The 14,992-nt window shown below is 35.1% G+C and overlaps 1 protein-coding gene across 1 annotated transcript in view; it reads left to right on the forward strand.

Moving 5' to 3' along the window:
- The window catches only part of CAPZA2 (capping actin protein of muscle Z-line subunit alpha 2), a 63,731-nt gene that overhangs the window by 40,896 nt on the left and 7,843 nt on the right, over positions 1-14,992 (forward strand). Inside the window, exons 4-7 of the mRNA XM_027573648.2 lie at positions 3,159-3,222; positions 7,444-7,650; positions 9,674-9,753; positions 13,954-14,032. Of these exons, the coding sequence (XP_027429449.1) occupies positions 3,159-3,222; positions 7,444-7,650; positions 9,674-9,753; positions 13,954-14,032 (430 nt within the window). The remainder of the gene's footprint in view (positions 1-3,158; positions 3,223-7,443; positions 7,651-9,673; positions 9,754-13,953; positions 14,033-14,992) is intronic.

Consider the following 14,992-nt stretch of genomic DNA (forward strand, 5'->3'; position numbering starts at 1 on the left):
CAAAGCATTGTAAAAAAAAAATTTAGAATGTGTCCTAGTGGCAGTTTCACCAAAGGAAGTGCATAGCTGTAGTCGCATTTCTTCTTCAGTTGTGACCTTTTTTTTTTTAAAGATTTTATTTATGGGCGCCTGGGTGGCTCAGTTGGTTAGGCGACTGCCTTCGGCTCAGGTCATGATCCTGGAGTCCCGGGATCGAGTCCCACATCGGGCTTCCTGCTCAGCAGGGAGTCTGCTTCTCCCTCTGACCCTCTTCCCTCTCGTGCTTTCTATCTCTCGTTCTCTCTCTCTCTCAAATAAATAAATAAAATCTTTAAAAAAAAATAAAGATTTTATTTATTTGAGAGAGAATGAGAGACAGAGAGCACGAGAGGGAAGAGGGTCAGAGGGAGAAGCAGACCCCCCGCTGAGCAGGGAGCCCGATGTGGGACTCGATCCATGGACTTCAGGATCATGACCTGAGCCAAAGGCAGTCGCCTAACCAACTGAGCCACCCAGGCGCCCAGTTGTGATCTTTGATACTGAATTTCTTTTGTACAAGTACTTCTCTTTCTTACATATATGTACTTCTTTCTACCTTTCTTTCCCCTTTTCCCTGTTGCTTTAACTCTTTTAGTCTTATTTTTCCCCTCTTTTATCTCTCTGTAAGGGGAAAAACATGGCTGTTATTCATAAGAGTGGTTTTAACGGGATATTTTTCCTAAGGGCACAAGTTCAGTATGTTTCATAGTATGTAAAAGACATACTGAAGCGTCAGTACTGTCAAGTCTAATTTTTAAATACCCAGAAAGAGCCTTTTATTCAACTGACATATGAATGCCAGACTTCACTATGATGATGATATAAATAATTAGCCTCTTAGGGATTTTCTAATGGGAAGTCAGATGTTTAGTATTGGGCCAGATTAAATAAAATATCATAATAGAGGCATATCAAAGGCCTTTGGAGCCCAAAGGGAGAAATTTTTAATTTCTCTTTAGAAGTGGTTTTGAGCTGAATTTAAATGATGAACAGGGTTTGAATAGTAAATAGGGAAATAATGTGGCTAAACTGAAGGAGACACCTGGTGAAAAGTATAGTATGTGACTGGTGCATGACTAATAGTAATGGGTATAAAAATCTAAATACAGCAACAGGTATTTAGAAATGGATGATTGGGCTATAGAACTCTACGAGGGCAGAGAAGCCACTGTTTTCACTGTGTCTGGGTGGAGGGGTGGTTGAGTAGATGATGAGTAGGTAGATGGAATAAGTTTCTGAACTGGAAGGGACTTTGGAAGTCAGCTACTCCAGTAAGTGGGCCCCATGCTAGCTAATAACAGGGTTTGGACAGAACCTAGGTATTCTATATTCTGACTCCTAGGTTGGTGAGTATCTTTACCACTATACTGTGTAACTGTCGCCTATTTAACTTGCTTTGAGCATTTAAGATAAAATTTTACCTATTTTCATACTCTGTTGTCTCCTTTTCAGATTTCCTATTCTTCCCTCACTCCCAAGTAGATAGATGGATGGGGTTTGATATTAAAAGACCCAGGACCAAGTTACTATCTACATTTATTATTTACGTATGTCTTTCACTGGAAAATGAATCCTGCTTTTTTTTTTTTAAGATTTTATTTATTAATTTGAGAGAATGAGACAGAGCCGAGAGAGCACAAATGGTGGGGGGAGGGGTGGTAGAGGGAGAAACAGATTCCCCGCTGAGCAGGGAGCCCGATGTTGAGCTTGATCCCAGGACCCTGAGATCATGACCTGAGCCGAAGGCAGACGCTTAACTGACTGAGCCACCCAGGCGCCCTGAATCCTACTTTCCAAGTGACCTACAATACTTTTTTTTTTTTTTTTAATCTCAAAGTACTTTTGAAATAAATTCACTTAAGGGTTGATAACTGCCTGGCTATGTTGAGGCTATTCCTAGAAAAATTACAGTTTTAATGAATTAAGGAAATCAGAAGTGAGTAGATACTGCCCTCTCCCCTATCATGCATTTCTATGTTTACCCCCATCTTTTTTGAACATGCAGTGTCAGGAATTTGACAGGTAGTAATTTAATTCTCTTTTGCTGTTTTTACATTTACTAGTCTGCTGTTAATTTATCAGTGATGGCTTTACTCAACCAAACATTCCTTTCTAGAGGAGACTCAAGTAGCTAATAACCTAAAAATTCAGTGGATGTCTTGCCATCTAGAAAACGTTCCAAGTAGATACATTAAGTTGACAGATGTATTTTTAAATTTTAAAATACTCAGTATCTTTCTGTTAAGTGTAGAAAAAAACCTCAGGTTATAGATTTAATAAAACATAATATGGTCCTACCATAGTTTTCAGATAATTTTTTGTACTATGAGACTCTTTCCTATAAATGTATTACATAATTATGTAGTATTACTTAACTCATATGAGAGTAGAGAGAGGCTTTATTCTTGAATCCATCTTGTCACCATTTCTTAGTTTAGACTCTTTAGTTCTAATATGGACATTTGCCTAATAACCTAACTGCCTTTTTTCCCTCCTTGGCTCTAGTTGCTCCGCTGTCCAGTTGTCATACACACTGCTGCCAAATTAATCTTCTTTAGAGGTAGTTAGGTTCTTTCTCAGCTTCAGTGATTCTGCTCTGCCTCCCAAATGAAGTAATTATTCTATCAATCAGGGCCTTTCATTTTAATTCAGTAAATACAATTGCACACATGCTATGTGTCAGGCATTGAGCTTGATGCTTTCTGTGATGTGGACCTAACCCATCTTCTCATGTGTTTCGTTTATCCTGGTCCCTCTATTTGAAATACTCTCTTCTTCCCATCCCTCCAGTTTCTGCAGGAGCGCCTACTCATTATTTCAGGGCCATTTCTCAGTGTCAGATTTCTAAAGAAATCACCCCTAAAGCTCTTCTTACTATTTTTTAAAATGTGTAGTCTCCTTGATAACTTTCTTTATTGGTCATTGTTTTATAGTACTTTCTACTTCATGTTATGGTTATATTTATCTACTATCTCTCCGACCCAACTGTAAGTCCTCTGATCATAGTCTGATTACTCTTCACATCTCTCATAGCACCTACTCTTTTTCCTGGTATGTTGTATACTCAGTATATACTTGAGTAATTAGATATGTATCTTACAGATGGCTAACCTTTAATGACGGGCCTTTTTCTTTTTTAGTGCATTTGCACAGTATAACTTGGACCAGTTTACTCCAGTAAAAATTGAAGGTTATGACGATCAGGTATGTTGCATATGAACACGGGATCTGACTTTTCTTTGTTTCAATTATAATGGTTAATATATTCTGCAAGAACTTTGAAGTGGTATGTTTAAAGATACAGTGTTCATTTTAATCATGGCCTCTTATGGGCAAAATAATTGAAAATTTGGGTTTTTTTGTTGAGACCAATAATACTAACTAGCAGAAAATCCCTTTTAGAAGTATTCAAATGTAATTCTTTTAAGATTTTAGAAAATAATTGCTTTAAATCTTTCTTGTTTTTTATAGGAAAAAAAATCAATCCTATATTAATCCAAAATCTAGAATATATATTAGTAAGATTTATATCATATTTTGGTTGCTCTGGAATTCTACAGTTCTTCATGTGAGTAACTTAGCATTTAGTAATTATTAAATCTTTTCTTTCCAAAGTGAAAGTTAGAATTGCTAAGAAAAGCCACCAAAGGTCACTAATTTTGGTGTTTTTTTGGGGGAGGGTTGGGGTTTTTTGGTGTTTAGAGTTAATAATCGAACAGTGATTATATTCATATTGTGCTTGTGTGAAGCACAACTTAATATAAAACAGTATGAAGAAGGAACTGTTAGGTGGAAGATGAGAGAGTTGTAACAATAAATTCTTAGTGGCTAGTTATCTCAAAGCTTGCATTTGGCATTATTCATTATGTAATATGTAGTCCTGTATTTACAGGGGGAAAACAGAGCCTAGATAGAAGATGACTTGTAACTTCAGAGAAAACAAGCTTTTATATATATAGGCATGTGTGTGTGTATGTGTACACACATATATATGAAGCTATATAATGTTTCATTTTATGAATCTCCTATATTTATTTTCTTGGGAGATTTTTGGGTTGTTTTTTTGTCTTTCTTTTTCTTTAACTATAAACAAAGCTGTATTGGGTGCCTGGGTGGCTCTGTTGGTTGAGCGACTGCCTTCGGCTCAGGTCATGATCCTGGAGTCCTGGGATCGAGTCCCACATCAGGCTCCCTGCTCAGCAGGGAGTCTGCTTCTCCCTCTGACCCTCTTCCCTCTCGTGCTCTCTATCTCTCATTCTCTTTCTCTCAAATAAATAAAATCTTTAAAAACAAAAACAAAGCTGTATTGTAAATCTTTGTACCTCTGGGCACATTGACCATTATTTTCTTAAAATACATCCCTAAAAGAATATTTGTCAGATAGCTCCCAGACTCATTTATGAACCTAGCATAATATTAATACTTAAACCTAATAAAGATAAAACAAAATCAAACTAATCTCACATATGACCATAGATTTAAAAACTTTTTTTTTTAAACTTTAGATAGATATTAACAAATAGCATCCTGGAATATATCAAAAGAATGACAAATCAAGACTAAATAGAATCTATTACAAGAATGCATGAGTGATTTCATGTAAGGCAGTATACTGGTCTTATCTATTAATCAACAAATCAGAAGAACTTTATGATGCATCAATAGACAGTGAAAAGGAATTTGAAAAATCCAGCAGCTAGTCCTTATTACAAAAACCCTGAGTAATCTAGGGGTAGAAGAAGACCTCTTAAATCACAGTAAATATCATAGACTACAAACACTAAAATAATTGTAGTTAAAATAGAAATTTGCCAGGTTTGTCTGCTTATTATTATCTAACCTAATAGCAGTATAGCAAATAAGAGAATGAGAACTTTTAAAGCTTTGTAAAAGTAAAGAAAACTCTTAGGTTACATGATTTATATAATCAACCTCCCAAATAATTTTGTGAGACTTAAAACAATTTTGTGAGATGGCTGAATTTAAGGTAAGTATACAAAACTCATTAGCTGTCCTCTATTGCACCAACTAAGTACTTTATACTAGAAATGGTTGGAGGGGGAGGAATTCCATTTTATTTGGTAAAACTATGTGTTAAGCTAGGAATAACCTTAACAAGAAAGACAAAGGATTGTGAAGACAATAGTGGTTGTCTTCTTAAAACACAAAACAGGAGGGCGCCTGGGTGGCTCAGTCGTTAAGCGTCTTCCTTCGGCTCAGGTCATGATCCCAGGGTCCTGGGATCGTCCCACATCGGGCTCCCTGCTCCGCGGGAAGCCTGCTTCTCCCTCTCCCACTCCCCCTGCTTGTGTTCCTGCTCTCACTGTCTCTCTCTGTCAAATAAATAAATAAAATCTTTAAAAAAAAACAAAACACAAAACAGGATATGAACAATGGAAAGGCAACGCCACATTCCATTTTGAAAAAAGTTAAATTATTTAAAAACTAAAATAAAAATTTATTGCAATTTGATTAGAATCCTAATAGTTTTTGTAATTGGTCAAATGTTCATGAAGTTTAGGCAAAAGTAAAATTAACAGTAAGAATGGGTAAGAGAATTCCTTTACTGGTTAGCAGAACAGGCTTTACAACCAATGTAAAGTCAAATCAGGATGGTTTTGTATAAAGTAGACAAAGAGATCAGTACAGCAGCATATAGAACCAGAATTTAGTCCCAAAATATATGAAAATTTTTATGCGTGAGAAGATTATAATTTAGATAGACATAAAAGATTGGCGGCACAACTGGTTTCTGTTAAGGTTAATTTGAACCTCTGTCTCATTCAACATAGAAATAAATTTCAGGTGGATTAAAAATGTGTAAATTTTAAAAGAGTCTATATGTACAATAATAGGGCAGGGAGACCATCTTAAGCAAGTCTGGAAACCCAGAAACTATAGAAGAAAAGATGGACATTTTGCTACGTAATAATTATTTTAACCATAAAACAGATACCTTAAGCAAAGGACTCTTATAAATTAATAAGAAAATAAACACAAATGAAAAATATTAAAGAATATTTGCTCACAGAAAAACAAATGGCCCACACACAAAAAGATTTAAATCTGTCAGTAGTCAGAGAAATGTAATTAAAGTAATGAGATATTTTATACCCATCAGACTGAAAAAAGGATCGTATCCCTATTGATGGGTGTAATGTAAGAGGAATATATCTTTATATACTGTTCATAAAAATGCGGGTTGTCACAGCCATTTTTTTGGAAATATATTAAAAATTAAAAACATACAGATCCCTTTACCTACTGTCCCCACTGCTGGGAATATAAGAGAAATGGAAGCATCTAATGGAAATAAAAACATTAGCATGTTAAAATACGTGTACAGAAGTACTTATTTTAACATTTTTAATGTACTCATTCCTCCCCCCAAAAAGAAAACAACCTGGAAATAAAAGAGATGGTCCATCAATAGAGGAATGACAGAATAAATTAAGTTATATCCACATTATGGGATATTATACAGCCATTAAAAAGAATGGTGAGAGGTTTACCAGTTGACTTTGAAGGATTTCTGTAAGGCGTTGATACTGAAAAAAGCCAGATGCAGAAAAATATGTGTACGTTTGCATTTTCATTCCGTTCTGGTAAAGCAGTGACCAAAAAAAACCCTGTATGCGTGTATATGTATACATAGATGTGTTTCTATTTATCTATGTGGGATTGTATGGCTGAAAAAAATTGAGAAGGATATATCCTCTGTGTACATGATTTATATCAGAGGGTGGGGGAGGTTCTGACATAGGTAAGGAGTCAAAGATTAGGAGAGTTGCAAGGGAAGAACAAGAGGGGAAATTTTGAAATAAAGCACAGACTGTCACATTTATGCATGTACAACTTAAATGTATACAAAAAATAAATTACATGTTTAAAAATTTGAAAGTCAGTTGAAAACAACTGGTAATGAATAGATTATAAAAACAAGCAGACCCTTCACAGTAGATGAGATTGTGGGCCCAGGAACAATATAGGACACGCTGAAGAGTAATCTCTCTAGGTTAAAGCTGTTCTTGTAAAAGCTATTATTGTAACCATTCTCATTGAAGGTTATTACCAGTTCCTTAGTTTCGAGAACTGGAAACTGATAATGGAAATAGTAAACTGTTTATAGCTGTAAAAAAAAAAAAAAACAAAAATTCCAGCAATGTATTAGAAAATGCATTCTTTTCACCAGGTAGCCAGAAGTTATATTGGGAGAAAATCAGATCCGCTGATCTTAGCTGAACGAGAGTACCCTCATTTGAATTATTATAGTTGTGCCAAATAGTTAAACCAATTGCTTGAAGTAGAATTATTTTACAGTGTTAAGGACAAAACTTAAGTGAATGTATATTAATATATATCAGTACTTAAATGCTATTTTAAATACTTTTTTTTTTTTCCCCAAAATTCATCACACCATTGAAGGTATTGATAACAGAACATGGCGACTTGGGGAATGGAAAGTTTTTGGATCCCAAAAACAGAATCTGTTTCAAATTTGATCACTTAAGAAAGGAAGCAACTGATCCAAGACCATATGAAGCAGAAAATGCAGTCGAATCATGGAGAACTTCAGTAGAAACTGCTCTCCGAGCTTATGTAAAAGAACATTATCCAAATGGGGTCTGCACTGTAAGTAATCAATATGCATATTTTTCTTTTGTTGTATGTAAATATGACTGTTTTTATGATCTGAAATCTGTAACTTACAGAACTGACATTTTATAACTTGCCGTTTTTTTTTTTCTTTAAGTAAATATTTCTAAGAATGTTTTTTTGATGGTGCGCCTGGGTGGCTCAGTCGTTAAGCGTCTGCCTTTGGCTCAGGTCGTGATCCCAGGGTCCTGGGATCGAGCCCCGCATAGGGCTCCCTGCTCGGCGGGGGGCCTGCTTCTCCCTCTCCCATTCCTCCTGCTTGTGTTCCCTCTCTTGCTGTGTCTCTCTCTGTCAAATAAATAAATAAAATCTTTAAAAAAAAAAAAAAGTTTTTTGAGAAACTCTAAATAATATATTATGCTTGCCCAAAATGGAAAAATGGTTGTACCTTGAATTAAATCCAAGTAGGAATTTTCCATACATTGATTAGAGCCTGATGCTATAAGATTCTTTAATCTCATGTTAATAACTCATCTCAGTAAGTTTAGATCACACTTCCTTTCAAGATCTTAGAACAAATTAAATTATTTGGAAGTGAAATCCTGTCCTTCCTGTTTTATAATCAAGTCTCTTTTTTAATGTTCTTTTTTTTTATTTTTTTTATTTTATTTTTATTTTTATTTTTTAAAGATTTTATTTATTTATTTGAGAGAGAGAATGAGAGAGAAAGCACATGAGATGTGGGGAGGGTCAGAGGGAGAAGCAGACTCCCTGCCGAGCATGGAGCCCGATGCGGGACTCGATCCAGGGACTCCAGGATCATGACCTGAGCCGAAGGCAGTCACTTAACCAACTGAGCCACCCAGGCGCCCTTTAATGTTCTTTCATAGTTTTAACCTGTTTTTTATATTTTCAGTATGAAATATGGCAGAGATTAGGAGTGCTTTTTTTCTCTTCTTCATAAGATTGTTTGTACCCAGGTAGGCTTTTCAGGCGCCCCCGCCCCCAGTTTGTTTGCGTTTCTATGATCTTCTCCATAGTCAGGGAGATCTTTTGAAATACAGATCAGATCATGAAAATACCATGCTGGAAATCATTCAAAGATTTTTCTATTACACTTAGAATAGAGTGCAGGGTTCTGAACATGGCTTTCACAACCTTCTGGACCTGGCCTCTGCCTACCTCTGGAACCTAAGGTTACCATATATCCTGTTTATATTTGCTGTCCCAACATAATTATTAATATTACCAGTAGCATCCCATTTCACTCTCAGTAGTTTTCTGGTTAGGACAAAAATTCATACGATCCTCTTAAGTATCTAGCTCTCAGTAATTACTTGAGGAAAAATTACAGCATAACTTAAAATACTTTACAAATTCCTTGAATTATAACCTTGTTGATTAGGATTATTTTGGAAGAATAACTCAAGAATAGATAGGTTGTGTTAGTCCTTATTTGCTCCTGGAGTATTGAAAGGTACAAATTATCCATGACTTTTGAAGCAATAAACAAGAGGTGAAATAACATCATCATACCATCACAGGCATTCTCTTAATGACCTTTCTTGGTTAAAAGTAAGTTAATTTTCTCACCTCTGTACTAATACTTTGTAAAATGACTGAAGAAATGACAATCTCTAAGATTGTGAAGGAAACAAAGATGATAATCACAGTGTAGGTCCAGTTTTTATTTGTGTGGAAACAGCCAGATTGGTATCTACATGTTTAAAATGAATTGTCTACATTTCTTGTGATACCGGTATTTGGAATGAAAAGTATGGTATGTCTAGGATGCTTGTGAATATTTTTAGAGTATAATAATGAGTTTTACTTTATAAATTTTGTGCTTTTTTATGATTCACTAAGAATTTGTGATTATAGGTGTACATGGTTGAGTACTTGTTTTTCTAGCTACTATGTTAGAATGATGACCTACTCTCTATTCTTTTATATGTTCCTACCAAAGTGGTATACATTTTTTTTTTTTGGTGCAGGTGTTTAAAGCTGACTGTTCTGTGGCTCTGAATTCACTCTTCTCTTTATTTTCTTTGCCATTAAGGTATATGGTAAAAAAATAGATGGACAGCAAACCATTATTGCATGCATAGAAAGCCATCAGTTCCAAGCAAAAAACTTTTGGTAAGTTAAAATTTTGTATTTCGGGGAATGTTGACATTTACATCCTTTGTAGTCCTTGCTTTATTGGTTGGACCTGTACCTGTTTGTGTATAACTAAGTGCAGTCTAAACATAAAACTTCAGCCTTTTGATATAAGAAAGGTATTTGCTTCATAATCAGCATAATTATTTAAAGATAGTGGTAAATCCATTGACACTCAGTGAATAAGAGCGTGGGATTGTATCGAGCGTTTTTAGAGACTTGGAAGCAGCATCCTAAGGGAACATTTGTACCTGTGAGCAGACCAGTTGGCAGGCCCTTATGCTCATTCTGAGAAGGGGTTGTTCCTGAATGAGACTTAATATGGGAGAGGAGGACAGAGGTAAGTATAAAGGGAAAGAACGATTTTTCTGGTGAACTTTGGGGGCTCTGAAGTAGATGTTTTCATGTGGATTGCTCTGTGCTTGGTTGGCCAATGTAAGGAAGTAATGACATATTTTATACAGTGAGGCAGATTACAATCATCATTTCATTTTAATTAAATTAGAATTTTGTAATCAAATTTATTGATTATTCCTTATAAAAGTCCAGTCCCCTAAAGCACTAACTTTCCCTATTAATCTTGGACCTTTGACAAGTTGCTGAGTCTTTGTATTTTTAGACAAGACTATTTCTGAGACATCTCCTTTATAAAATTCTGAGGGTCTACAAGACTATAAATTCAGAATTGCATGAAATCTTTACCTTTATCCTCTTTTTTTGTTAATACATGCTAAGATCATCAGAGTAAGTATAGTCATAATATTTGACTTGTTTAGCCAAGTTGGTTGGTTGTGCTCTGGAGGCTAAAGTAAGAGGTATCAGTAACCCCTGTGGACTAATTTGGTTCATGGCCCAAGATTGCTCCACTATTTAACCATCTTAGAAATAAATGCAAGGTTACAAGGTTAACCAAGAACACTTGGAGAAATGCAGATCCATTATCACTGAAGGAAAATCAATTCCATATGTAAACATATGCCTTAATGACAAGCTGCAGTTCCCTAAAGATTCTGGTATATAAAGTTACTTTTATGGACTTAATAAAAGTGTAGTTTCTCCATATTAGGCATAAAAACTTGTAGCAGTAAGCTACCAATATCCTAAAGAAAGAAATTTATTAATTTATGCAATTTGTGCCAAGATATGTATCATAAAATCAGTCTTGTTGAGACTGTATTAAAGGAAAATTCATGTTGCTAAGTTTTACTTTAATATATATTGGAGATGTTACAGTGAATTTACTAGTTTTCAAAAATAGAATTTATTTGAGCTTTAGCCTGTGTAAAATGAAGATGTTTGTTTTTGAGTTCTCTATTCTCACTAATTTGCTTCACATATCTGAATTTTTCTCCAAAACTACCACAATGAACATTATATCATGGAAGTTAAAAGTGACTTCCACTTTTTAGAAAAGATAAATTCTAAATGACATTCAAAGTGCTAGACATAACATACTACAATAATCTCAGTAAAATCTAAGTATTTTGCTACAAAGGAAATAGACTTCAGTTCACCTAAAAATACAGATAGAATAAAAATCAAAAGATATTAGTCATGGACGTTTTTGGTCTCTACTCTTTCCCTAATGTCTGGCCATATTGGAGGCTTAATAAATGTTTGTTGAATAAATACACATTTGTAATTACAGTGTTAATAGAAGAGAAGGGAAGAACATACATAAAGGCTAGGACATCTTGACTTGTGTACTCCATTGATAAAATAGTATGACTCAGCATCATTTACCGTAACTATATAGTAATAATGCCTTTGGAAGGATTTTTTTTTTTTTTTAAAGATTTTATTTATTTATTTGAGAGACAGAATGAGAGAGAAAGCACATGAGATGGGGGGAGGGTCAGAGGGAGAAGCAGACTCCCCGCTGAGCAGGGAGCCCGATGCGGGACTCGATCCAGGGACTCCAGGATCATGACCTGAGCCGAAGGCAGTCGCTTAACCAACTGAGCCACCCAGGCGCCCTGGAAGGATTTTTTGAAATAGTTCTTAAATTGGTACCAGTACTAGATTTGGAATTCCTTTTTTCTTTTTGTAATCAGTGTTTATATATGCATATTGTCATAATAAATCTGAAATGTATATGCTTAGAATTTACTAGTACTCAATACTAATACCTAAATAAAAGGAATAACTTCTTTCGGAATCATGAAATAAAAATAAATAGACCTAGGTTCTTTGTCCAACTGAGTGAGCTACTTACGGATAATTTTGAATGTCACTCAAAATCAAGGCATGGTATAAAATTCTCCTTTATTCTGTAGATCATATACATTGTTCTAATGGTAGTACTTTTCAAATGTCAAGTGTTAACTTTAGGTATGAGAGTACTTGCATTCTGTAGATTTTCATGGTTGGGTAGATTGCAAGAATATTATAAGGAACCCAGAAGTAATTTTATAGCAAAGCCAGTATAGTGATCCGATAACTCTGACTTTTTCAGAATCATATGCTATTGTTCACAAAAACCTAACAGGTCTAAACTTGCCTTTCAGAATATGTGTTTAGCCTACAAAGAGCCAATAGAGGTAGAAGGAAAGTTGCCATGAAAAGGCCAAAAAAGATAAAATTCATTATCTGGGAGACAGAAATGAATAACAACATACTGGTTGCTTGTTTGTAATGTCACAATTTCCTACCATTCATATGTATTAGTTTGTAATTTTGAGAAGTGAGAGGAGGGAGGTACCTTTTATGTGGAAATTTAATCCTAAAACTGGAAAAGAAAAAAAATTCTGACACTTATAACTCCTTATATAAGACTTTATATATATATATATTCTCTTTCCAGATATCAAAACCTTTAAAATACTGTATTACTACCCATTCTTTTTATTTTTTTTTAAGATTTTATTTATTTGACAGAGAGAGGGGACACAGGCGGGGGAGTGGGAGAGGGAGGGAGAAGCAGGCTTCCCGCGGAGCAGAGAGCCTGATGCGGGACTCGATCCCAGGACCCTGGGATCATGACCCGAGCTGAAGGCAGATGCTTAATGACTGAGCCACCCAGGTGCCCCACTACCCATTCTTTTTAAAGTTATTTGGTACCTTGTATTATTCAGTGGATGTCAGACTGCATTGATGGTATTTGTGAAAGCCTTTGGTAATCTGAACATTTGTTCAGTTTATTCTTTTTTTTATTGACTTATACTGAACACAATGTTACATTAGTTTCAGGTGTATTATATAATGATTTGGTAAGTTTGTAGTTATGCTGTGCTCATCACAGGTATAGCTGCCATCTGTCACCATACAACGTTATTACAGTACTTTTAACTATATTCCCTATTTTTATCCTTTTATCATCTGATTAATTCCATAACTGGAATCCTGTATCTCCCATTCCCCTTCACCTATTTATTCAATTTATTCTTAATTAAAGCATAAATAGTCAGTTGTGAAGAAGTAGTTTAAAATTTTTTTCCAAGGGCGCCTGGGTGGCTCAGTCGTTAAGCATCTGCCTTCGGCTCAGGTCATGATCCCAGGGTCCTGGGATCGAGTCCCACGTTGGGCTCCCTGCTCGGCGGGAAGCCTGCTTCTCCCTCTCCCACGCTCCCTGCTTGTGTTCCCTCTCTTGCTGTCTCTCTCTCTGTTAAAAAATAAATAAAAAAAAAAAAATAAAAATAAAATTTTTTTCCAAAAGTAGCTTACATAATTTAGTTTTGAACTGTATTTTAAGCCTTAGCTTTAGAATTCTTTAGTTGCATCCATTGTATAGGTCCTTGCTTATTAATAGGATGAAGATTAAATGTAGTTCATTACTGAACTTAACCCTTTGATTCTTTTAAATATTTCAGTAATTAGGGGCACCTGGGTGGCTCAGTTGTTGAGCGTCTGCCTTTGGCTCAGGTCATGATCCCAGGGTGCTGGGATCGAGCCGCGCATCAAGGCCTCCATCGGGCTCCCTGCTTACCGGAAAGCCTGCTTCTCCCTCTCCCACTTCCCCTTCTTGTGTTCCCTCTCTCACTGTGTCTCTTTCTGTCAAATAAATAAATAAAATCTTTAAATAAATACATACATACATAAATATTTCAGTGATTAAAAAATGAATATCCAGCATCCATCCCCCACACTTTCATACAGTAGCATTAAATTTAAATCTGGAACTTAAAATTTATTCAAATTATTTTCCCTACCTTATTTACAGCTGCTGTTTTTATTTTTAAGGAATGGTCGTTGGAGGTCAGAGTGGAAGTTTACAATCACCCCTTCAACCACTCAGGTGGTTGGCATCTTGAAAATTCAGGTATGAAACAAAAAGAATTTGTTTACTGATCTCTAGATGATTACGAACAGAGAAACAACTAATTCATAAATTTACTTTTTCTCAGTACACAGTAACCATTTCTAGATCTTTGTTTTGAGGTATTGGGAAAAACAAGTAGTGTTGATTTCATCTTTCATCTTTCAAATAACCTTGTACTTCATTCCCTAGTCATCAAAAATATGCAAGGATAGCTTACAGATTCTAAAAACATAGCTAAAATTAGATGCTACCATTTGGTCTGCTCTTCAGACGATTTGTTCATCCAAGCATCCTCTGAGTTTGAGTTGTACTGTTCTGTCTCCCGAATTGGGTGGAATTGGGTGAGGTATAATATTAATATATGTATGTGTATATAGGTGTATAAATATATATTATTATGTGTGTATTTTAATATATGTAGATATGACATTTATCCTTTAAGTATGTTCTGTACTCGCATTTGGTTTCTTACAAGAAGCCCACCATAATTGAATTCTTTGACTCATTTAATGTAAACTCAAATGTTTATATAGAACATTTGATAAATAAGACCAAGTATTTGAATATAAATATTACTAAACAAGTTAAAGGAAAAGACTGACCAATCTTTTTTCTCTTGGTTTACTTATTTATTCAGTTTATTTCATTAACTATCATGAAAGGTATTTTGCTAAAAACCATGAAGGAATAAAGATCAATCAGATACTGCTGCTCTATCATCTGACTCCACTATACATTCCTGGTCTTTATCCTATTGCTTTTATGTTTGTTATGACTGTCCATTAGGGGCTAGAGAATAGAGGCTAAGAGCATGGGTTTTGAAAGCAGGCTGCCTGAGTTTGAATCCAGCTCTGTCTGTTATTTGTATGACAATAGGAAGTCATTTAATACTAGCTATTTTTGCTTGTTTCCTCATGAATCTAAAAAAGAAAACAGCAATACAAAGCTCATATGAATGTT

This window comes from Zalophus californianus, chromosome 12, assembly GCF_009762305.2.
Source record: "Zalophus californianus isolate mZalCal1 chromosome 12, mZalCal1.pri.v2, whole genome shotgun sequence".
Classification (NCBI taxonomy): domain Eukaryota; kingdom Metazoa; phylum Chordata; class Mammalia; order Carnivora; family Otariidae; genus Zalophus; species Zalophus californianus.